The sequence below is a fragment of the Protomyctophum bolini genome (genome assembly GCF_963924005.1).
Source record: "Protomyctophum bolini genome assembly, chromosome: 4".
In the NCBI taxonomy this organism is placed as follows: domain Eukaryota; kingdom Metazoa; phylum Chordata; class Actinopteri; order Myctophiformes; family Myctophidae; genus Protomyctophum; species Protomyctophum bolini.
Window position 1 is genome coordinate 42,536,339 of NC_137865.1, and position 23,740 is coordinate 42,560,078.

A 23,740-nucleotide genomic window follows, 5' to 3' on the forward strand; every position below is an offset into this window, starting at 1 on the left:
GTCACTCTACTGTTCACTGTAGTAGACCAGGTCCACACACACACACACACACACACACACACACACACACACACACACACACACACACACACACACACACACACACACACACACACACACACACACACACACACACACACACACACACACACACACACACACACACACACACACACACAAATACAGATAGACACAGATATTTACATTTCATAGCACACTACTGCAGATAGAAGGCAGCTGGTAATAATATTCAGTCATTCTTGTTTTTAACTAAATTCTAGGCTATTCAAGGCATTTTGCCTGTTTCTTTGTCATATCCTCTATACTGTACACTTCACAGATACAGGAAACCCATCTGACAAGCTGCTGAAAGCATAGGTTCCTGTAATTGGATTTGATGTAGGCTATGTTCCAAACCGGGTGGGGGAAAATAATTTACAACAAACATCTGCACTGGAGGGACCGGCATTAAGTCTGCCTGTTACTGTATGTGAGTGTACTGACGCATGCAAAAGTATTACTGAACCTCTTATGATGAGTGTATGCCTTACATGGACAAAATACCTTTTCAATGATTAAAGACGCAAAGGCGCAAGTTCTAAACGATACAAAAATACATATTGTCCATGCCTAACAGGAACAAACTTTTCAGTATTACCCGTATTGCTTCCAAGATCAAATGACACTGATCATCCCCTGTATCGCTCCTTTAACCTCATGCCATCTGGACAAAGATACAGAACCTTGCCATGGAAAAGGGTCAGTTTTAGTAGGAGTTTTGTCCCCTCGCCCTCGGCCATCACGGCATTAAACAAACTGCCCCGCCGATAGGATGGTTCTGTACACAGTGTACAGTATGATAGGATGGTTCTGTACACAGTGTACAGTATGATAGGATGGTTCTGTACACAGTGGGGACCTCATGTTTTTCTATTGTCTTGGTGTTACTGTACGTGTGTTGTTTTTGATGTGGGTGTTTGAACAGACTGTGAAGACGAATATCCTTCGGGACAATAAAGATAATTATTAGCTCCCCCTGAAAAGGTATGCAGTGCATATACTGCAGATATGACATTCATTCAAGGCAAGCTGAATTACGTACAATGTTCTTAGAAAATAGAACCACGGACCACATAACAGTCTGAAGTGAATAAGTTACTGTCTTCTACTGTGCAAAATCTAAAAGAAAACTGCAATTCTCAAAAGAATAAACAAAACACGCGTCTTGGCTGTAATAATGTTGTTGCATGCACATGGTACCCACAGTAGGCTAAATACAGTAAGTACTATACTTCTGTTAATAAAACTGCTAGGGCTAGGCTACAATGCCTTAGGGCCTTCCTTATATTGCACCGCACGCACGCACGCACACACACACACGCAGCACACACACATAAGGCAGCTGGAAATAATATGACTATGTCATCAATTCTTGTTCTTAACTAAATTGTACTTTTCTGTGTCATTTCCCCGTTACACTTCACAGATACAGGAAACCCATCTGACAAGCTGCTGAAAGCGAACGTTCCTGTAATTGGATTTGATGTATTTTCCAAACCGGGCTGGTGGGGGGAAAGACTCAAACAACAAACATCTGCACTGGAGGGACCGGCATTAAGTCTGCCTGTTATGTGAGTGTGAGTGTAGAATAAGAACAATAAGACATAAGACATAAGAAAGAGAGCATGAAAAACGATTACTGGATCTATATATGAGGATTGTATGCCTTTCATGGACAACATATATCTTTTCGATGATTAAAGACACAAAGGCGCAAGTTCTAAACGATAATTTCTTTTACAAGGAAACGTCAAGGGGATCTCTGCCTATATGACACTTATGACAGGTACAGTATATAGCCTCCTCTGTTTGCTGACACACTGCTGCAAACCTCCAGCAAACCGCAGAGAAACACTAACAGCAGCCCGTACATGGTCGTCCCCACACCCCATGCAGAGTATCGACTCCTATCCTGTTCTTCACATGTATACCCGGAGTGAAAAGCCTACAATCTGTATGAATTCCAAACTGGTCGAGGCTTCACACAGGCAACATGTAGGCCTATACTATACCCTGAGTATAGGCTAATAATGCCATCAGGTACAACTTTACAAGCATTCCTTTGTCCCTCTCCTCCTAACAGTGAACTAAATAGATAGTCTACTACTCTACTTATTTACCCAGCCGGACGTAGCCCCTTGCTTAACGTCTGTTGGCCAGCCCAGAGTAATGTAGTAAGAGAGTGGTGACACGCTTTGATCTCGCCGCAAAGCGGGTGCCTATGGGCGATAGTTCCAAACATTGCTCCTATGGCTGGAACTATTCCATTGAGATAGAAAGAGCACTTCCGCATTCCATTGTTACAGTGAGAGTCAACGGGAGTGTCATTACTCTCTTACTAGATTACTCTGGGCCAGCCCAGTCAATGTTGCCCAGTGTCATCAGGCTTTAACGGAGCGCAACAATAGAATATTGGCTGCCCAGTTAGCACATGTTTCCAAACTACAAAAGCTGCCGACGCAACTCTAATATCCATGGACTTACATGACTCACATGGCTTAACCACAACACCATTACTGTACATCCTGCGTTTAGACTTGTCCCTCTCAATTTAACAGTCTCAATGCTGAAGAAACAAATCTTTAGTTAAATGTGGCTGTTCTGGCCTGCGTCATGGCTCAGTGGTCCAGGCACCTTGGCTGGTAATCCAGTCTGGCAGTGTGCCGCGGGTTCGACTCCCAATCCCTACGGCCTTTACTGCATGTCCCCCCCCCCCCCCCCCATCAGCCTACTGTCTGTCCCTCCATAAAAAATATAAAAAAATAAAGGGGAAAGCCACAAAAAAAACCATTTCTAAATAAATTGTGGCTGTTCTTATTTTCCTTTGCATAATAATGCTCTGATGGCTTAGTTAGAAACTGTTGTGTGTTGTAGAGGCAGACTAGGGTGCAATTAGCCTTATTCACAGTAAGGTCTTTGGACAGCTGTGCAGCTGACTTCTGGTGTATTGGCTTATTTCATTTATTTTTAACCAGATTGTGTGTAAGAAACAAAACAAAAGCAGTGCTGAGGAAACTATGAGTAAGCACAGAGTTATTATTATACTAATTGAATTCAACCAATATAAGTGTGTAGTTAATTTGGAGACGTAATCTTTGTGTCTAGTGACCTGTGACCTATGGCCTCTGACCTAGGAAGCTTGCGTCCATGTGTTGTTCCACAGATATGTCAGAGCAGATCATAGATAGCTTGAAGCTTCACCAATAGAATGGGACAATACAGAGAGGAATTCGTTGTCACATGGGGGGTTTCAGACAGTATAAGGGGCTCGTTGTGAGAAGCAGTTTTATAAGACAGACACAAATCACCCGAGGCTCGTTAGTTTGTACCAGTGTGTAAGTCTTCATTGATGCAATAATTAATATATTAAATCATTCATCCTTTAAGATATGGTTTCTTGTGTCTGTTTATGAAGTTATATATTCAGAGAGTTAAACAAAAAAATCACAACAGTCTGTGGTGAAACGTGGAGGAAGACCAACAGACTCACTGCTGCACAGAGGTACTATTCCGAGAGAAATCAGTAACCTTGTGCCCTTGCATTTATTCATAGGCGCCGGCGGACATAGAGCGAAAATAGCCGATCTACAAGCTTACAACTTGTCACAACCTTGTTGATTATTATTATTGTGATTATTTTCGGCCAAGAGATTTGGTGAAGAGGGAATAAAGATGGGACAAAGTATACAGAGCCGACCCCGATTCAAGTAAGTGTTAGTTTACGAAGCGTAGAGGGTTTATGTGGATAAGTTCCTAAAACAACAAATTGTAGCCTAATGGAACTAAATTGGAAGTCGATTTTTTTGTTTCTGTTCTGTTTTTCTTTATGGTGTGAATATATACAACCTATAAATGGATGCAAAGTCATCCTAAACAGGAAATGTAAGGATCAAAAATATTTACGTTACTATGTATTAATGGCTAGCCTTGGCTTTTGTCCAGTAAGGTCTTCTCCCTGCACTCCCTGCTCTCACAAAGTCACACATGCAGGCTTCCTCATACAAGGGTGGGCTCTTCTTCAGCAGCTCTGTGTTTCACAGAGCTGTGAAACACATGGCAAACAGTCATGACCCTGGGCAGGCCCAGCAAACCCACAGTACTCTATTTCTGACTACCAAACAGCTGACATATAGGTGATAACTTTCCATTTCCAACACTTCTTTAGCACGCATCAGTGACTTTTTAACCCATTTTGACCTGAGATCAGATTCTAAAAATGTCTTCTACATCCTGACAGTTTTCTGAAAAAGCTGTGTTTCTATGTCAGTTTCTATGTTGATTTTTCAAAAATAGCAGTGCTACAAGCTTGTAGCTTATTTACAAGATCACTCATTGTGTTTTATCTGCATTTTGTACATACTAAATAATTAAATGCAGATAATAACATATGCCCAAAATAGGGCAGCCAGGTTGGAAGTGGCTACTAATCAAGCTCTACACTAGTCTTTGTTCACATGTCAACTGTGCTTCCGTCCACAATCATTTTGCATCCTCCATGTGTCCGTGAAAGTTATTCTGGATATATGAGGCAAGTCGCATGAGCATGACCCTCATATATCTACCCTTGCCTGTAAGACTCAAACAGAAAGGTGAACCTTTTCGCTACAGAGTTTCAACGCTCTAGTGAGACACAACGTAAGCAATCATCAACCTCGGCCTCAGGGTTCTAAAAGAATATTCATGAAAGCTTTCTTGAATCGATTTGTCAGCCAAGGTTTATGAACCCCTGAAGTCATTCTTCGAGGAACCTTATCTATATACTTCCCAGCCATTGATTTAATCTGATGTAATCCGTGTAGGTCACATGACACTAAGGGCACGGTCACACCGCACTTTTACTCTATACCTACAGTATGAGGGCGGTTGAGGTACATTGGCAGAATCTGCCCTCATAGGTAGAATAAATGTGCGATTGTGCGGTGTGACTGTGCCCTAAAGGTGAAACAGCTTTGTGTATAAACTCAGGGGTCAGGGGTCTGCAACCTTTTTGAAACAGAGTGCCATGTTTTTTATTTTCCGGATAGTCAGTGTGCCATGTCAATAATTGTCAACATAAATTTTAATGACACCACATAAAAGAATTCCACCATATTTTGATTGTCCACAAATCTAATCTTTTCCCTTCTTATATTTAATATAATCAAACAATGGTCATTAGACCCAAACTATCTCTGAGACTCCGAGTTCAGAGCTTTAATAAATGTAGAATTATGTGCAGGACATCATTTGTATAGAAAATGTGAGGGACTTTATTTGACTACATTATTTGTAATCGTCTCTCTCACACGTGCCAGTGTGCCAATGATCATCACCGTCCCTGGTGCCAATGTTGGCACCACCGGTGCCAAAGGTTGCCTACACCGGCTGGCCTCCATCATGGCTTCCAGTCATCCCGGTTCTCCATACATCTGGTGGCTGGCCATAAATCTGGCCGGCTCGTAAAGTAATGAATGTGTGGTTCTTCCCAACATGTATTGTTTTGTGTTTCTAACCCAGGGAGAAGTTTCCCTTCAAATAAAATGTAATCTGCTGATGTCCCATATACTGTCAAACTGTAATGGTAATGGAAAAGGGTAAATTGTGCATTTATACAGCGCCTTTATTCAAGGCGCTTTACATAGATTGTGCATTACATTCATCAACCATTCACACACACATTCATACACAGATGGCGGAGGAAACCATGCAAGGCATCAACCAGCACATTAGGAGCAATTAGGGGTTCAGTGTCTTGCTCAAGGACACTTAACTCTGGGGGAGCCCGGGTTCGAACTGTGAATCCCTGAGCCACCCCCTAAACTGTGAGTCTGCCAGGTGCAGATAAACTCATCCATCCATCCATCCACACATTTCTCCTCAAGGCAGGACTTGTTTCTGTGGAAGTTTCTGTGGAAGTGCTCCCACTTAAAATTGTGTAACCGTCAATTGCCCAACGTGCATAATCTGCCATTCATAGCTATGAACTTGTAGGTCTGCTATTTTTTTTAAATCGTTAAAATGTGCCTCAAATCTTTCAGAAAAAATGTTTCTCATGTATTTACTTATTTACCGTTTTGGCTGTTGTTTTCAGCCTCCTTTACCACTTAATCTGCCATGTGAGCCATGCAACAAAACTCCCAACCATGAAATCAAATGTAATCTGCTGACAAACGTCCCATACACAACAGTGAACCCTCATCAAACTCTGCAGATCCTCCTTCTTTCTCAAACTCTGTTGTCTAACTGTGAGTCTGCCAGGTGATAAACTCATCCATACATATTTCTCCTCAAGGCAGGACTTGTTTCCATCTTTCCATGGAAGTGCGCCCACTTACAATTTTGTAACCGTCAAGTTACTCAACATGCATATTCTGCCATGTTTTTGTTTTGCAACAAAACTCACAACCATACGACCACTGGCACAGAAACTAAGATAAGATTAACCATTAATCCCCAATTTATGAATTCCTTCTCTGTTGAGATGAGATTAAGACATTAAGGCTAAAAGGATAACACAAAAAAGTCCTGGGGACTCCATTGTGGTACTATGTAATTCAATTCTTCAACATATAAAACATTATCAAACTAAAAAAAGAAAAACTGTACACAATATAGTTTCTTGTACAAAGTAAAAATACACATTTGCCCTTTTTCCTCTTTTGTGTGTGAAGCTACTGTAGCAGCCAACAGGAATCTGGCAGGAGTCCATCTCATCTTACCTCATGTCTATTTTGGTTTGTGTATTATTCCATGCTTCTATTTTGGCATGTGGTGGTTTAAGGCAAGACAATGGTTTTGGAATGTACCTAAACATACAATGACCGCCTTATAACTTAAGGGCTTTAGCTATCAGTGGAGACATTTATTTTCATAACCAAATGTGCTGCTAATAGTATTTAATATATCATTTTTTTTCACATGAGTTTCATTAAGATGTCAGTAAAATAAGGTCATTCATGATTCATCACTAAACCGATTGATGATTACTAGAAAATATTTTTGATAAATTTTCTGTCAATCGATTAATATAAAATCCAAATCAGACAACAGCCACTATGAGGGTATTTTTCTGACCATTAATCCAGAGGTTTGCTGAGCATACACATCGCTATACGTTCTGCTGAACCATGTTGTTTTGCCTATATACTTATAGCCTCATTCAGGAAATACGACTCTGCTACTGTTGTTGAACACAGTGCAGGTCTACTGGGGAAACGTGGGATCTGGAGGCTCTGGACTCAGTTTTTGCTTTAAATACCTAGTTTAGTGTGTAGGGAGACCAAAGATTTCACACAGGTGACCTAACCCTAAGGCTACTACTGTAACTGTCTCCCAGAGTATTAATCAAGTTTACAGTGACAGCAAACACTCACAAAAAGTGTACAGTGACGGCAAAAAGCCTGATCCACTGACTCACCCTGTTACTCACGCACGCACGCGCCCACGCACGCACTAACGCACGCACACATTGACTATTTCACAGTATTTTTCATAGTACACCTAACTTTTCTTCAGGCGATATATATATACTGTATAGCACAAAAAGCATTGTATATTGGCTGAGGTCAACATAAAGTCCACCTGGCTGGGCCATTTCAAGTAAGCTTGAATCAGACCGGGGGATCTGCTGTCACAGGCCATCGAGTCGCCCCATGAAACTCAGGGTAGGTACTAGATGTAGTAGCATACAGTACAGTCAGTGAAACCCCCCCCCCCCCCCATCACATTAAATTACATTAGTCCAGTTGTAGGCCTACAAGATTTCCTGTCTGATGGAAGAACTCCTTTCCCCTCCAGGACCCACCCCCATTTACATGAGCAATCACATGACTAGTTGTGCTGCATCCCATCGAAGAGGAAAATTAGGTTTTAGGGCGTATTGCTGAGAGAGAGAGAGAGAGGCAGAAGATTGCAGTGGTGATAATGGAAGGCTAATGAAACCACGTCTCAACAACACCAGACAGAACAAGCTTGCATTCCTGGAATTTTGACTGAGTTAAATGCAAAGTGTTAAACTTTGCATTTAACTCAGTCAAAATTCCAGGAACAGTAGCATGGGCTCTGGCGTAAGGTCAAACACAATAACCGTGAATAATACTTTGTGTCAAATGTGGTGTGGGGTCCAGGGACTGCCAGGGGTCCTTAAGGGGGGGGGGGGGGGGGGGGGGGAGTCCTTCCAAGGTGTCCCCAACAAATCACTGAAGATTTGGAAGAGTCATTTTTAAACTTTTTTTTGCATATCTCTTTATGGCACAAATTATTTTCAGATAGTGGTCCACAGCCAACTGTATTTGCGTGGCCTTGACATGAACCACTGATGCCGTTCCCTACGCCTGTGGGCTGAGGAGTTGTCAGAGACTCTATACAGATATACTTTATGGTTAGGAAGTAATTACGAGCAAAGCTAATAACTGTATTATAAGCTCCTAAATTCCAGCTACTGCAAGGTGGATTGTCAAGGACCGATAATAATTAGCCTATATAAAATTCATACATACATTTTATAGGTCTTGAAAACTCATTAAAATTCCATTTAGTCATCCTGGTCATGACTGATTGAGGAGTGAAAACGCAAACTTCTCTGGAATATGCATTTGCATGCCAACACATTGCCTATGCTGTGTTCTGTCAAAGGAAATACCACGGCTCAGTTATGATCAAAGGGGCCTAAAGCATCACACGCATACTGTTGCTACAGTGCATGCACTACATGAAAAGCAGGTTGCGAGTTTGCGACTGACAGTTTGACAGATAAGAAAGTCCTTCAGCTGTCGGATTAGTGAGACTTTCCCCTTTGAATTCTTTCTGGTTTTCTGTACCTGCAGTCAGTCATCCAGCATGCCGCATGCAGTAATCGAGAAGCAAAGTAATCCCAGTAAATGTAGTAGCACAGTAGTAGCACAGTGCCACACTGAGGAATACAGTTTCTCTGGAGGTTGTGCGCTAGCTGGCTCAACTACACAGCGAATGTCACCTAACCCCAACCATTCAACTTGAGTAAAAAAATACCCACATTTAACAGGATTTGACTGTGTGTAGCCTGACACACATGGATTCCGCTGCAGTCTCCGTCAGCAGATGCAGGAGTTAAAAGGGGGCATGTGATTTCTTCCAATATATCTGGGTGCACAAACCGGGGGAGCAGCTCATTAAACAGTTTCCTAAAACCACCACATACCTTCTCCACCGATAGACCCAGGGGTTAAGTGCCTTCACGCCTCGGTGTGTGTGTCGAGCTTCCAGCCCTAAGGTCTTCCACGGCCCGCCTAACCTCGAGGTCACCATTGCACACAAAATTTGTGCGCAATGGTGCAAATCTACCAGAGGCTATTTAATAGCCTCTGGTAGATGCAGCCAGATGGGACTATTTTGAAGATGGAAGTACACTATCTGTAAATGACTTGATGCTGACGCATGCTTCACTTTTTCATCCATTAGTTGGTTTATAGTCTCTCTTACTAAATAAATTATTAGTTACTTTTGTGTCAACTCCAAATAGACGTGCGGCGGGGAAACTGCTGTCAAAGTAGAGAATGTCATCGTTAACCCATTTAGACCAGAGGTAAAAAAAGAGAGAAGAGATTATGTTGATTGATACATGTATAGCAGCTGCCGGATTGAAAGGTATAACAACAACGTATAGGTTACAACAGGCCTAAATGGACAGACTTTCTATAGAACTGATAAAAGTAGAAACAATTTCTAATTTCATTAAGTGTGGGACTGTGGGTAGAAATATATATTAGTTACGTAAAGAAAAGCTAGCGGCTACCAATCTGTACTCCAGGCCATAACCCACACGAATGAAGTCCACTTGTGCTGCATACATTCAGAATGAAGTCCACTCCTGCTGCATACATACATTCAGTGCAATAAACAACAAACTTGAGGCAGAACTCTGAAATGGCCAGTTGTCACTTTGCCTTTATTGGACAAGCTGGACACCCCACCTGACCACCACCACCACTGTCAAGGGATATAGTGTTAGCAAAACGCAAAACGGTAACTGATTACTGGGAAATTATACAAAATCAATCAATTCATAACCATTCAGCACATTGCGGTGAATCACCAAATATGCATGCCAACTGCTTCCTTGTTGACATCTGTAACCATTTTTGAAAGGCTGATGATAGTCATGTAAATCCGACAAACAAGTTAATGTTATAGGGCGTCGCAGTCCCTCCCCCTTTCAGAACGACGAGTGGCCCAGGAAATGAAATGCAATGCATTTCTCCCATAGGATTTTCTTTAAGTATTTATTTAAAGACGGTTACGCCGCGGACAAAGCCAACTCGGAACGTGACAAATCATGACAATGAACACAATATTTTGAGCCGATCAAATCATTAGAAAGAAGAAAATAAAGGCAGGAGACAACACTATTTGTTTTGTTTTTCTTCTTATAAATTATTTGATCGGCCCAAAACATTGTGTTCATTGTCATGATTTGTCACGATCCGAGTTGGCTTTGTCCTGGGCCACTCGTCGTTCTGAAAGGGGGAGGGACTGCGACGCTCTATAGTGCCCCTATTCTGGCACCAACATTCAGCGAAAACAGCAGATCTACAAGCTCACTTGTAGACATTAAATGGTGTAGATACAAAAGAAGGGGGGCCTTATACAGCAGACTACCCCTGGGGGACTTCGGTCAATGAAGTATACAGCGTTTAAGTGGTTAATGTTTATGGTAAAAATAAAATAAAAAAGTGCACCACCCATTTACTCAAAATACATCAGACACATTCCACAACAAACCATTGACATGTACTGTGCATAAACTGTACTGTACATAAACTGAAAGTAGCAGAGTTAACAAAATGATGTACCATGGATCATAATTGTTGACCAGTGTGTCACAGTGCATGTTCAAAAACAATGAATAATACTGTGGCATGTACGTACATGACCGTCTGTTCTGGAGTCGGTGTACATGTATGCGTACAACCCGAATACTGTTGTGAATACTGTTATTGGAACTTTCTTTCCCCTCCGATGCTTCACGTGATGTACAGTAGAAGAGACGGAACCGTTTTAGCGCAGAGACGTTTGGAGAGGTACAGTATGGCCTGAAATTCCCTAAAAGGGCACATTTGGAGAAAAAATGCGGACCTACGAGCTCACAACAGAGATTTTCAGGGAGCGAAATGCTGCATTCATGGTAAGGAGAGAGCAGGTTCTTTTTTTTACAGGCGGGTAAAAGCCAAAGGGCAGCGGCTGAAGCCCCCTTTGATGTCTACAGTATGTGTGGTGGCTTGCATGGCATTGCCTGCATGGCCCCGCCCCCACGACTGACTGACACTGCCCTGGGTAGACAAGCCGACCTGGCAGAGAGCTATATACGCTTGGAACAACACAGTTTCGATTTATTTCTATTATTATTCTTTATTATTATTAATTTATTACAGTACTGTACCATACTTAGTCCTTTTTAGCTACGCGAAACGCAGCAGCGTCCAGAAAAAGGCAGTGAGACGGTGGAAGAAGAAGGGGAGACAGAATAAGGGGTTGGGTGACAAATTGAGTGCGATAACAGTCTTTAAATGGGATTTCAATGAAATTGCAACGAGAACAGACACCAAGGATGTATGGGGCAGGAAGTACAGAGATCAATCAATACACGTTAAGTACTGTCTGCTGTGTCCGGTTTTATGCTCTGTGTGTGTGTGTGTGTGTGTGTGTGTGTGTGCGTGCGTGCGTGTGCGTGTGTGTGGTTGTGTACACAACTCATTTGCTGTTCCATGTGGGTTATTCTGAGTAGCATGAGTACTGATATCATCCTGCCTCGAGAGGAAGCTAAAAGAAAGCGTCATTTCCTTTAATTGTTTTTGAAATACAATCATTCCATTTTTTTAAAACAATAACTATGCACAGGAGTGAGTCACACGTTACTGAAGAAAATAATCCAGTGATAAACAATGACGACACACGTCTGGGCAAAACAGAAGCATAAATAACTAGTGACTAGGATATGCAAATAAAACAAGACATTCATATGAAGCAGAGTCATTGTTGTCCTGCATCTGTAACACATTTTAAATAGATTAGATCCCAGCGCCTTCCTTTGTGCTTCCTTTGTTTTATTACACATGTGCTACGTGTATAGATCCCTTCTTTTGCTGACTGGCGATAAAAGTGGCCTGTCGAAATAGCAACCAAACTAACGGGCGATGGATCAAAGGATGCTTGTGTGTGTGTGTGTGTGTGTGTGTTTAGGTCTACTGGGGAAAGGAAAGCAAACGACACAAAACAAATCTGCCGTCTGATTCTGGATCAGTCAAAGAAGGTTTTTTTTTATAAAAGTCCTGCCATAAAATACAACGTCGGCGTCAGTCGCCACTTAATATACGCTCAATCTCCTCCAGCCTCCTCAGGGCGGCCTCCCGTTTCTTCTCTATGTCTTTAATCTCTTCAGTGGACTTGCTTTTAGTCCGCTTCATGTCAGCCTGCTGGCCACTAACGGAGGGCTCCGATTGGTCCGCGCCCACGCCACCGCCCAGGCTCTCGGCAGAGGATTTCCTCTCATTCTTCTCCTCCCTGGCGGCGCCCCTCCCATCCTCCTCCACCGCTTCCTCCGTCCGCTCCTTCCCCCTCCTCCCGCTCTCCCCCTCCCCCTCCTCCTGGGCCACCGGCGGCGGGACGGCGGCTCCCTCTACCGGGCCGAGCGGCTCCCCCGCCGCGCTCATGGCCGCCATCTTGTTGCGCACGATGCTCAGGTGGCGCCGCACGTACTCCTCGTTGGGCGCCAGCGCCAGCGTCTCCTCCAGGCAGCGGGCGGCGCGCGGCAGGTCGCGCTCCTCGAAGTAGACCACGCACAGGTTGTGCTTCCCCTGCACGTTGGTGGGGTCGGCGCGCAGTATGCGCTCGAAGCAGGCCTTGGCGCCGCGCGTGTCCTTCCGGTGGTTCATCAGGATGTCGCCCTTCAGGATGAGGCCCTTGACGTGCTCCGGGTGGTGCACCAGCAGCTCGTCCAGCACGGGCAGCGCGTCCAGCTCGCGGCGGGACTGCGAGTAGAGCAGCGCCAGGTTGAAGAGGGCGCTGCGGAAGCCCGCCTGCAGGCCGATGGCCCGGCGCATCCAGCTCTCCGCCGCCGCGTTCTCGCCGGCGTCCATGGCCAACATGCCCAGGTTGAAGTAGCCGTTGGCGTCGTCCGGCTCCTCCTCCACGTAGACGAGGAAGCGGCGGTTGGCCTCCGGGCGAAACCTGGCCTCGCCTGTCATCAGAAGATCCCATTTATTACAGGCTAACTAAACAAAATACATACATGCATGCATGCACCTGGGACGTATCCTCAGTGATGTATCCCAAGGTCATCTGGGTTTCGGGTCTCCCAACATCATACCCCTCACTCCTAGCCGACCTAGCCGGGGTGATCAAGTCCCGACTTACGTCCCAGTAGCTACCCTCGATCAGTCCCATTCGGGAAAAACCAGGGCCACACAATCCGTTCCTCCTGAACTACTCTGCCGGGACTGGGAGGTACCATTCTGGCGCGTGGAAGGACTAGGCTCTGTGGGTTGTCTCCTGTCCGGGCCCCTCCTACGTCTCACCAGGTCCACTCCTGCTCTCACCAGGTCAGGCCCTGTGCGTTGGACCAGACTCCCAGCACCCGGCACTTTATTCAGAATAATAGAATAATGTAACATCTTTTCATACACTTCCCGGTGCAAGATGTGAGCTCATTATACACATGGGGGCTCATTCTGATTGATTGATTGAAAAAAACAGTATGTAGAATGGGTACATTTCAAATGAAAGTCAATCAAAAACTGCTACTTTGAGGACGAAACCATGAGAAGCACTACAACTTGTTTACATCAGGGTCCTCCATTTTCAAAGACAAATATACACTAAGAAAAACAGGAAGTCGTCATATAAAGTGGCATAGGAGCGAAATTAAATTAATCCCTTGTTTGAGCCAAATCTGGGTTGCACGTGGTTTGTTTGTACATGTATCTTGGTGGTGTACACTGTACACAGCATACTGTACTCTTCCTACTGTCAGAGTGCACACTGTACACAGCATACTCTACTCTGCCTACTGTCAGAGGTATATTGTGTAATGTGCGAACGGCTATGCATGTGATGTGCTCTTGTGCTCTCCCAGGAAGTTGTGCTTACAGTTGCACAAGATTCCTAAAACGAGAAGAGCATGTATATACTGTAAATACAGATAGATGCACAAATATACCATCTGCAGTTGTGCACCAAATCAGTCATGGGCCAAATGTCCAATAAATTGGTGGCTCTTTCTTTCACTCTAATGGCTAAAATTACCTGGGGAAACATTCCACTGGAAAGAACTTCAACGTAATGCTTTGTTTCAACATGTGAAAAAGGTTTTCAAAGTCACGCAAGTCAAAATGACAACATCCTCAGGTGTTGAACAGAAAGAGAGTCCGGATATTCACCTTTGGTGGAAATCTAATAAATATCCATGGAGCATATCGTTGCTGTCGGAAAGAAATCCTTCATGTAGAAAACCATTACTTTCCCAGGAAATGTAAAACAGAACTGTGTTCCAATGAAGTTATTATTTTGTACTTTTCATTGGTAAAATATTTATGAAACCCACAGACAGGCGTCAACACTGGCGTCCCTATATTGGCCATGTCATCAGACAATAGAGGGACACACATGCATAAAGTGAGTGGAAAATCGAGTGGGTATGTGAGTTTAACGTCGTTTAATGCAATCAGATCCCGCATAACTTTCGGGTATAATGATGTCACGCGCATACCCTCTATAAATAAGAAAATATAGCAGATCTGCAAGCTCACTGGTCACAAGGTGACGCGTTGTGAGATGTAGATTGGCTATTTGTGCGCAATGCACTGTTATGATTAACATGACAGTGTTAATCGCTAGTCAGCAAAACACGCCTGTGACGATCGGTTCTGTTATTCTGTCCAGCACCTGGTATTTTATTTATTTATTCTTTTATCGTTGGGATGTGCATGCCTTTGTAAACCTTTTTCACATGTTAACCCATTCTGAACGGGAACCCATTTTGGTGTTTAGCATCATGTTATGCTTTAGCTATTGGAAAATAGCAGATCTACAAGCTCATAGCGCGCCACCGAGTGGCGCGATACGAGCTTGTAGGTCTGCTATTTTTGAAAAATAGAAGAACGACTGACATTTTTAGAATCTGATCTCAGGTCAGAATGGGACAATCAGACCAGTGTGTGTCCAGTGGAAACCTCGTATGAATCTGATCTCAGGTCAGAATGGGTTAAATGAAAGGATGGAATTGGAAGCAGTTGCTAACGGCTGTAGTGTAGTGGTCTGTTGCCCTGCTAATATAGAAATAAGACAAAAGATTAAAGAAAAAGCCACCTCCTTTGAATACAGAAATGTGTGTAGAGCTACTGGGAAAACAATAGTCTTTTAGAAATCAATAAGAGCATTGTATTTAAAAGTCATAACATTCTGAAAGAAGAATCCTAGTAAAAGGTAGTGGAGTCAAAGGCAGTTGCAGACGTCTCTGTGACAAGTTCTGACAACATCCTTGATCAGACTGCTGCTATGATCAAAACATAGTTTTAAATTAAACCTTGACTACTTGTTCATTTGCCACTACGGTGAAGGAAAACATAAAGTAGTACAGTAGGCTCCTTGAATGCTACAGAATATGTATTAGTCCTACTGAGGAAGTGAACAGAGTTCAAGCAGCACTTGAAAAGGAACAGGAACACAGTAAAGATGTTGACAATAGGCCCGTACAAGCAAACATAATAGCTAAAATAAAAATCCTTAAGATTTATGTGGCTATAACCACACCATGTATTCCATTTAACTTCAGCACTGACCTACTCCTACTTCCATAGAACAATATCAAGTCCCCTTTCCACTGGCCAAAAAACACAGTAACACCCACCACCAGCATCTGGCTTTTCCGGTATGAGATAGCTAATTTCTCCTGATTGAAGAAGAGGAAGAAATATTGAGAAGCACCAAGCATTCAAAGAAGAGAGCTATAAAAACGCAATTCAATATTCATGTTCAAACTGGAAAACATAGTTTACAAGCACGGTTTGCTAGATTGTTCCAACCCGCAATCTTTACAATCTAGTTATTTGAACATTTTGGTAATTAGACTCCTCTATTATGGCATTATTGTTGACATATTATTATGACATGTTTCAGGGTTGATCAGTAGTCAGCCAGCTTTCCGTCATATGCAACATCATGTCATGTGTGAATAATTATTATAATTATTAAATTATTCAAGCTCCCTCCAACATTAATATACGCTGCCCGTTTCTAATTAACCCATTCTGAACGGGAACCCATTTTGGTGTCAGCAACATGTTATGCTTTAGCTATTGAAAAATAGCAGATCCACAAGCTCATAGCGCGCCACTCGGTGGCGCGCTACGAGCTTGTAGGTCTGCTATTTTTGAAAAATCTAAGAACGACTGACATTTTTTAGAATCTGATCTCAGGTCAGAATGGGTTAATCAGACCAGTGTGTGTCCAGTGGAAACCTCGTATGAATCTGATCTCAGGTCAGAATGGGTTAAAGAAAAACGAACTAAAGGACGTGTGACGTGTGAGTGATTCTTCTGTTTTGAATGAACTGTTCTGAACTGCACGTGCACCCAGTAAAGACATTACTTGTGGTGAAACTTGAATCGTTCTCACATCCTCTTCAGTTATACGCCAGGGGTTATGTACTGTACTGTATATACTTGAAGTTCATGCACAAGAGATGGTGTCTTAACCCATTCTGACCTGAGATCAGATTAAAAAAATGTCTTCTACATCCTGACAGTTTTCCATTCTGACCTGAGATCAGATTCTAAAAATGTCTTCTATGTCAGTCACTCTTCGACTTTTCTAAAATAGCAGACCTACAAGCTCGTAGCGCGCCACTCGGTGGCGCGCTACGAGCTTGTAGATCTGCTATTTTTCAATAGCTAAAGCATAACATAGTGCTAACACCAAAATGGGTTCCCGGACAGAATGGGTTAATAAACATTTTATTGAGCTTTATATTGAGGTTTTTTTCTTTAAACCATTACACTTATTTTAACCTTCAGCTATATTTGATGGGATTTTATATTGGATACTCTTGTTATTCATTTCTTTAACAATTATGAAGCATTTCTGAGTGTCCGTGTTCCGTAGTGTCATCTCTCCATTACTACATTTAAATCATGCACCATTATGTATGGATATTGAACATTGCATATTTCATTTTGCTGTGCCTTCCTGTTATTTCACTTGTTCCGTGTTCCTTTCTTCTACATTTTCTCATTTGCAAGTATTGTAATAACTTGTCCTGTAATTGCAATGTTGAGAGAGAGAGAGAGAGAGAGAGAGAGAGAGAGAGAGAGAGAGAGAGAGAGAGAGAGCGCGCAGATAATAAAACTCTTCTTTTACACCTGTAATAACGTGATAATGTACAGTAGTTTGTTCTGATTCAGATGAACAACTAAGAAGCATCTATGAGAGGCACACATTGGTCGGGTTTCCATATGAAACCCGACCAATGTGTGACCACTTGTCATAGATGTGAAACTCAGCACTGTCAGTTGAAAAGAAGCGGCATTGACGCCACGTGTATCAGAGGAGACGCGTGATTGGTCCCTGCTGGAGGACCCAGTGTAGGAGTTAGCAGTGACAAGGGGGACTAGAATACACAGGGAATTGGGAATTTCTATAACGACTTAATTGGGAGAAAATTAAAAAAAGAACTGTGGGGAAAAAAAGTGTGATGTGTGGCTCTCAATGAAACCAATGGGATCTCAATGCGGTTTATCCGCAGAAAAGGGGTCGGGGACTCGGGTTAGAATCGACAGTCAAATATGCTACGCACAATATAATTAGAGTTAAATGACTTAGTGAAATTACTTAAATTAAATAAACATAACCTTCTCTAGGCTTTCCACCCACTTCTATTATTATCTGTGGTGAGAGAGACAGAGAAGTAGGCAGCCTTGTGGTCCATACGGTCCATACGGGCATCTCTGGTCATGATGCCCCAATACAACCCTTGATGCTGCAGCTATCAAGCAATAGTAGATATATTTTTGATTGAACTTTTGACAGTGTAATTTCAGTAAATAATACTGTAGGGGGTAGAAAAGTAATCAGTTTCTTTATCAACAGTTTTATAATACTGTATGTTATAGGCTACTGAATGTGTATGTTTCCACGTCTCTCTCCATGGTGCTGAAATAGCACATTGAAAGCCTGCCAGTGGCAGGATGCACATTACATAGCCTGTGCCCGTCCGTAGCAATTCATTCCAGATATAGCATTTTACTCCCCCATATACTTAGAACATTCCTTTCAAAGAGTGAAATAGCTTGGCCAACTGTAGCGAGTACTTTTCTGAAACACGAGCATAAAGTTCAGGGGCTGACGCCAGGCTTGAGGCTAAGCATACGATGCCAGAACAACCAAAGTCAGTTGGGTTTCGGGACTGCTCTCAGAGGTAAATTAACACGTCCGTGGTCTACTCTAACGCATATCAAAATGAGGTTCCTTGAAATGCTAAAGGTTAAGAATCACTGAGTTAGTGGACATAGCGTCCTGTTGAGGCGAGTGTGTAAGCATTGTGATGTAATGACTCACATGTTGTATACACACGGACAGGCGTGTACTCGCTCTATTCAGGAGAGTATGTGACAGCTGTATAAGCTGTCCACTGAGGTAGGATGTGCCCTCGGGTTAACCTGCAGCGAGAATGCGGTAGCGGAGCAGAGTTGTAACATGTGCGCGGTGGCATGGCACAGAGAGCCTATTTACTAAATTACTGCACGTCATTAAACTGGTTCTGTAAAAACTTTGACTCCCACACATCACACCAAACAAAGCATGGTATACCATCCCAGGTCTGGACCTTAGCCAGCGCAGCCCATGGGTTCAGTAATTACAGTCAAAAGGACAGAGCTGTGTTGCAACCTTCCAGCTATCTTTCCATGGTACTGTTCTTATTAACTAGGGTGTTTCCAGTAGTAGTGGCACACGCTTTTGTAGCAGTGGGGATTTTTAAGTGGTGCAAACCACTTCCTTAAGTGAGTATGTGTGTGTGTGGGTGCCTGCCTGACTGGCTAGGTAGGTAGGTATGAGCACGAAAACAGCATGGTTGTTTTTCACCACCTGTGCGCAACCTAATACACACACAAACACACATGCACATATTAACTGTATATATGGTGATTTCAGGTGTGCCAGTACAGTAGAGTAGAGGGTACAGTAGAGGGACCCCCACACGGTAACTCCCCGGGGACCCCCACACGGAGTTGCACCACTTACTTCACACGGGTGTGATTTTTTTTTTTAGCAAATGCTTTTTAGAATGTACTTGACATCATTGGAATCATGAACCGAATTACTGTTTTGAAAGATGTCTATATTGACCAATATACATGTATTATGTAATTGTTCAAGTCTAAAGAGTTCAGTCTTTTATGCCAGTGGTTCCCAAACTTGTTAGCCTGTGACCGAAAAGAGACATTTGATGTCTCCCCGGGACACAAACTAGTGAAAGTAGCAGATCTACAAGTAGTAGTTGTAGATTGGCTATTTTAACTACTTCTTAAATAAACATTTGTTTTCAAAATAATGGAATTTCTTCGATTCTACTTTTATTTGTTAATGAAAGTACTGAAAAAATGGTTTGTTGAAAATGTTTTTAAAATAATTAAAAACTAAAATGCAAAATGAAGGGACCCATACAAATCGGTCCACAACCCAACCTTGGCCCCACCCCACCCCCACCCACACTCACCGGACTCCTGCATGAGCAGGGCAGAGTTGAAGAGAGCCAGTTTGTGGCGCGGGTTGAGCTCCAGGGCGTGGTTGAAGTTGTTCAGGGCCTCGGACGGCTCCTTCATCTCGATGTTGACGATGGCCAGGTTGTACCACAGGTCGGCGTTGCTGCGGTCCAGCTCCAGCGCCCGCAGGTAGGCGTCCCTTGCCTCCGTGGGCTTGTTCATCTTCAGGAGGAGTTCACCCCTGGTGGTTCAATCAATGTTCAAATAAATGACAGGAGGGTTCAGAGTCTGGAGGTTATCCGTTTTCTCTTTCATTCTTTCCCCTACTACAGCTACATTTCCACAACCTACAGTAGTATACAAATGAGAAATGTCCTTCTTACCGTTGGATGTTCATTTGAATTAATGTGTGGCAGGGTATTGTAAGGTATTGCATGTGTGTGTGCGTGCGTGCGTGCGTGCATGAACATAACGGCTGGGCTCCACCGGGCGCGTTGTGTCTCCGTCGATTTTTTCCTCCATGGGTGAGAGGGAGTGATAATGGCAGTGAACTCAGTGAACACACGGAACTCAGTGAACCGTCACATACTGTAAGCATACGTAAGTGTACATACTGTAAGCATACATAAGTAAACGTGGTTCTGCATTGATGCTATTTTGTTATCGTCAAGTCAAATAATTTAAATGCAACCCAAAGTGCGATACAGAGCAGAAGGTAGCTAAATGACAAATTACAAAAACATTGACATATAGACAATAAGACATACGTACAACTCAAAGGCACAAATAAGCAGTGAAACACACACTAAACACGGTAATAACTAATAACATTATGGTAAAAAAAAATGATCAAATAAAAGATAAAACAATGATAAAGAATAACTAAAAAAGGATGTGGGTATCTTTATTTATTTATATTTTTTATCCCACGATTTTGTAACCCATTTTCACCCCTGTGTCAATCATCTAATGTGATCCTGGGCTCTACACACCCTCCGCCAACCTAGTCCCCATATATGGGGGACATGGGGAGAGCATGCATGAGTGTCCAAGTTGCTCCTTTACACCTGACAGGGGGGGGGGGGGTTTCCCTGGTTGGACGTAGCGCGTGGAAGGAACACGTTATTCCAACCAGTTCCTTTCCCCTCCAGGATGTGGGTATCTGAAGAATAGATAAGGGCCATGAGCAGTGCACATGCATTGCCCTTGGTATACAACACCGGATGAATCAGTTGAATAACCGTGGGAAACAACAAAAAGACAGAATCTAGATTTACATGATAGACTTCCAGATAAATACAACACACGGCTGTTGGAGTGTTGTTTTGTTGTTCATTGACATGAATATACGTTGACAGGGTTGAGAAATGTTGTTCTGACTGGTTTCCTTTCCTGTTCCTTACGGTCTTCGCGTCTCGTCCTTTTTAGACGGTACTTGGCTGGAATCAGGAAACATTTGTACCAATGCCCTTTCAAAACCTTTCCAGAATATTTCAGTGCAACAATGAGCTTTTTTGGGCATTATTATCTCCGCCAGGCTGGGCGCCATTTTTGTGTGCAGCTAATCTCGTACACCACTGGACCGTTTGGCATCAAGCTTTGCATGAACACTCCCAGTAGGCCATGGAAGACACTATTAACTTTTAACGCCTATAACTGAAGTTGCGAACTGAAGTCTTCAGAAGCGTTAACATTGTAACCGCGAGGTAACGGCAATTTAGTATTGAGCCCATAACATCCATAGTTTCTGTCCAATCACCTCAGTCTGAGCCTCAATTCCGAAAAAAATTCAAAAACATGAATGCAGCGTCTGGAGCCTCCAAAAGCAAGTTAAATTACACCCATACGGGGTGCCATAAATGTGACAAATGTCTGTTGCAGAAACATGACCCCCCCCCCACACACACACACACACCAAATTAGGTACAAATGATTTCGTGAATCATGCGACGATGACAATTGAGTTTTTATATTCCATAACGTTTGCCTGTAATTGGCTTAAAAAATGTGTTGGATAAGCCTAATTCTTACCAAAAGTTCCATACTGTATCATGAATGAAACATCCAATAAATCCCAAATTGGAATCACATGTTGAGGAGACTATAAAAAAGCACAACTCCAAAAGTACATTCAGATCTAAGTTCATCACAAACGCGTAGTTACACTGTATATATTGTATGCTATCCCCCCCCAGCTTCCTGACACCCTGACGGCCGCAACCCTTGACTTACACAGCCCTGGCTAGGCAACACAGCCTTGCTGTCACACACCTTAATCAGATCCTGTGGATTTATCCAGCTATTTATGCCTGATTATTCTTGTTCTGACCCCCCAGCCTGTTGCCTGGAATTACCTCTTGCTCTTGTCCATTTGCACCTCCGGCCTGTTGGGACGGATTATCTGCTCAATTAAACGGGACCTGTCCCACGGATATGACGGATTAGGCTGTTGCCTAGAGCCCTTCCAACTCCACCACTCACGCTCGGCTCCCCTGGAACTCCCCCGTCTCCCACACACACACTCTAGCCCTGTCCCACTCACTCCTGGCTGCTCCCCCGGCCCCCCTCTTTGTTAAAAATGTCTTCTAAATAGACAGTTTTCTAAAAAACCTGTTTCTATGTCAGTGATTCTCAAACTATTTAATGTCAAGAACACCTAGAATTGTATTTGGCCGCCGACCCCCATCTCAAAATATGTTGTTCCAGGGAGGGACCCCCCCAGAGGCAAAGATTTGAGTTAAAAACGTTCACTCTGAAAGAAGATATATTCAATGATCTGTGTCACATTTTCACGTATTTCAAAAATAGCAGACCTACAAGCTCGTAGCGCGCCACTCGGTGGCACGCTATGAGCTTGTAGATCTGCTATTTTTCAATAGCTAAAGCATAACATAATGGGTTAAATAAAACACACTTTTCCTAGAGATATGTGCTACAAGGAGCACACTTTTCAAGTTTAACATTTGTTATCATGTCGTGGATCTCTTGACCCACACATGCATGGGACCAGCATGGCTCCAAGGGTGATCTAGGACGTCACATGACCAGCCTATAATGACGTCAGTCCGTCTATGAATTTGGGAAAGGCTTCTATCCACGCTGACCCTTGTTGACTTCCATTATGCAATTAAATGAAAGGATAAAACATGTATGGGAAAAACACAAGTGGAGGTATTTCTGTGGCCTACTGGCAGCGGTGTGCACATAGACATCTGGCGCTGATCGGTCTGAGGGGTTCGCGAGATCATCTGCGGACACAGACACAGATAGACAGACACACTAACTTAACCCTACCACAGACAGACTAAATTAACCCTAATTATAGACGGCTAGACTCCTGCAGAGTCGTATGTGCCATAAAAAAAACCATAACAGAGTGACTATTCATAACCGGATGGAAATAGCTTGCCCTCCACAGCTCAGCTATTTGCACCCACTATGAGTCTGTAATTGTGAATTATATTATAATTGTGAGGTAATTTTTGGCATTTAGACATTTAAGGATTAGTTACTCGGTCTGTACAGTGAACTAGGGCTGACCTTCCATCACGGTTTTGGAGATCGACGCTTCAACAAAAAAATATTGATCTTCGACGCTTCGAACACCCGACGGGGGACGGGGGGTGCGAGGCACGAGGCGAGCAGTGACGCACAATGAATTATAGATTTAAAATAAAACAGCGATATAGCTGCAGAAGATGGAGGATATAATTATTGGATTGGTCTTTTATTTAACAATTATTAAACAGCGCCTGAAACAGGCATTACCTCTCCATCAAATAAAAAAAGATATAATCCAAACTCTGTCAATTGTAAACGAACGGTAACATGGATGAACTCTTCAAGCCTGACACTTTGATTGATCATAAAGTTAGTGTGACTGTGAGTATACAGGCACTTTGATGGGCAAAAGCGATGCGATGCCGATGGAGAAGTCCCACATAGTTAAGTTACCTCATAGTCATGCTGCA

General features: G+C 43.0%; 1 protein-coding gene across 1 annotated transcript in view; it reads right to left on the minus strand.

The window, feature by feature from the left end:
* Positions 1 to 11,722: 11,722 nt before the first annotated feature.
* The window catches only part of tmtc3 (transmembrane O-mannosyltransferase targeting cadherins 3), a 55,363-nt gene continuing 43,345 nt past the window's right edge, over positions 11,723 to 23,740 (minus strand). Inside the window, exons 13-14 of the mRNA XM_080762620.1 lie at positions 19,784 to 20,010; positions 11,723 to 13,252 (exon numbers count right to left, since the gene is read on the minus strand). Of these exons, the coding sequence (XP_080618746.1) occupies positions 12,369 to 13,252; positions 19,784 to 20,010 (1,111 nt within the window). The 3' untranslated portion in view covers positions 11,723 to 12,368. The remainder of the gene's footprint in view (positions 13,253 to 19,783; positions 20,011 to 23,740) is intronic.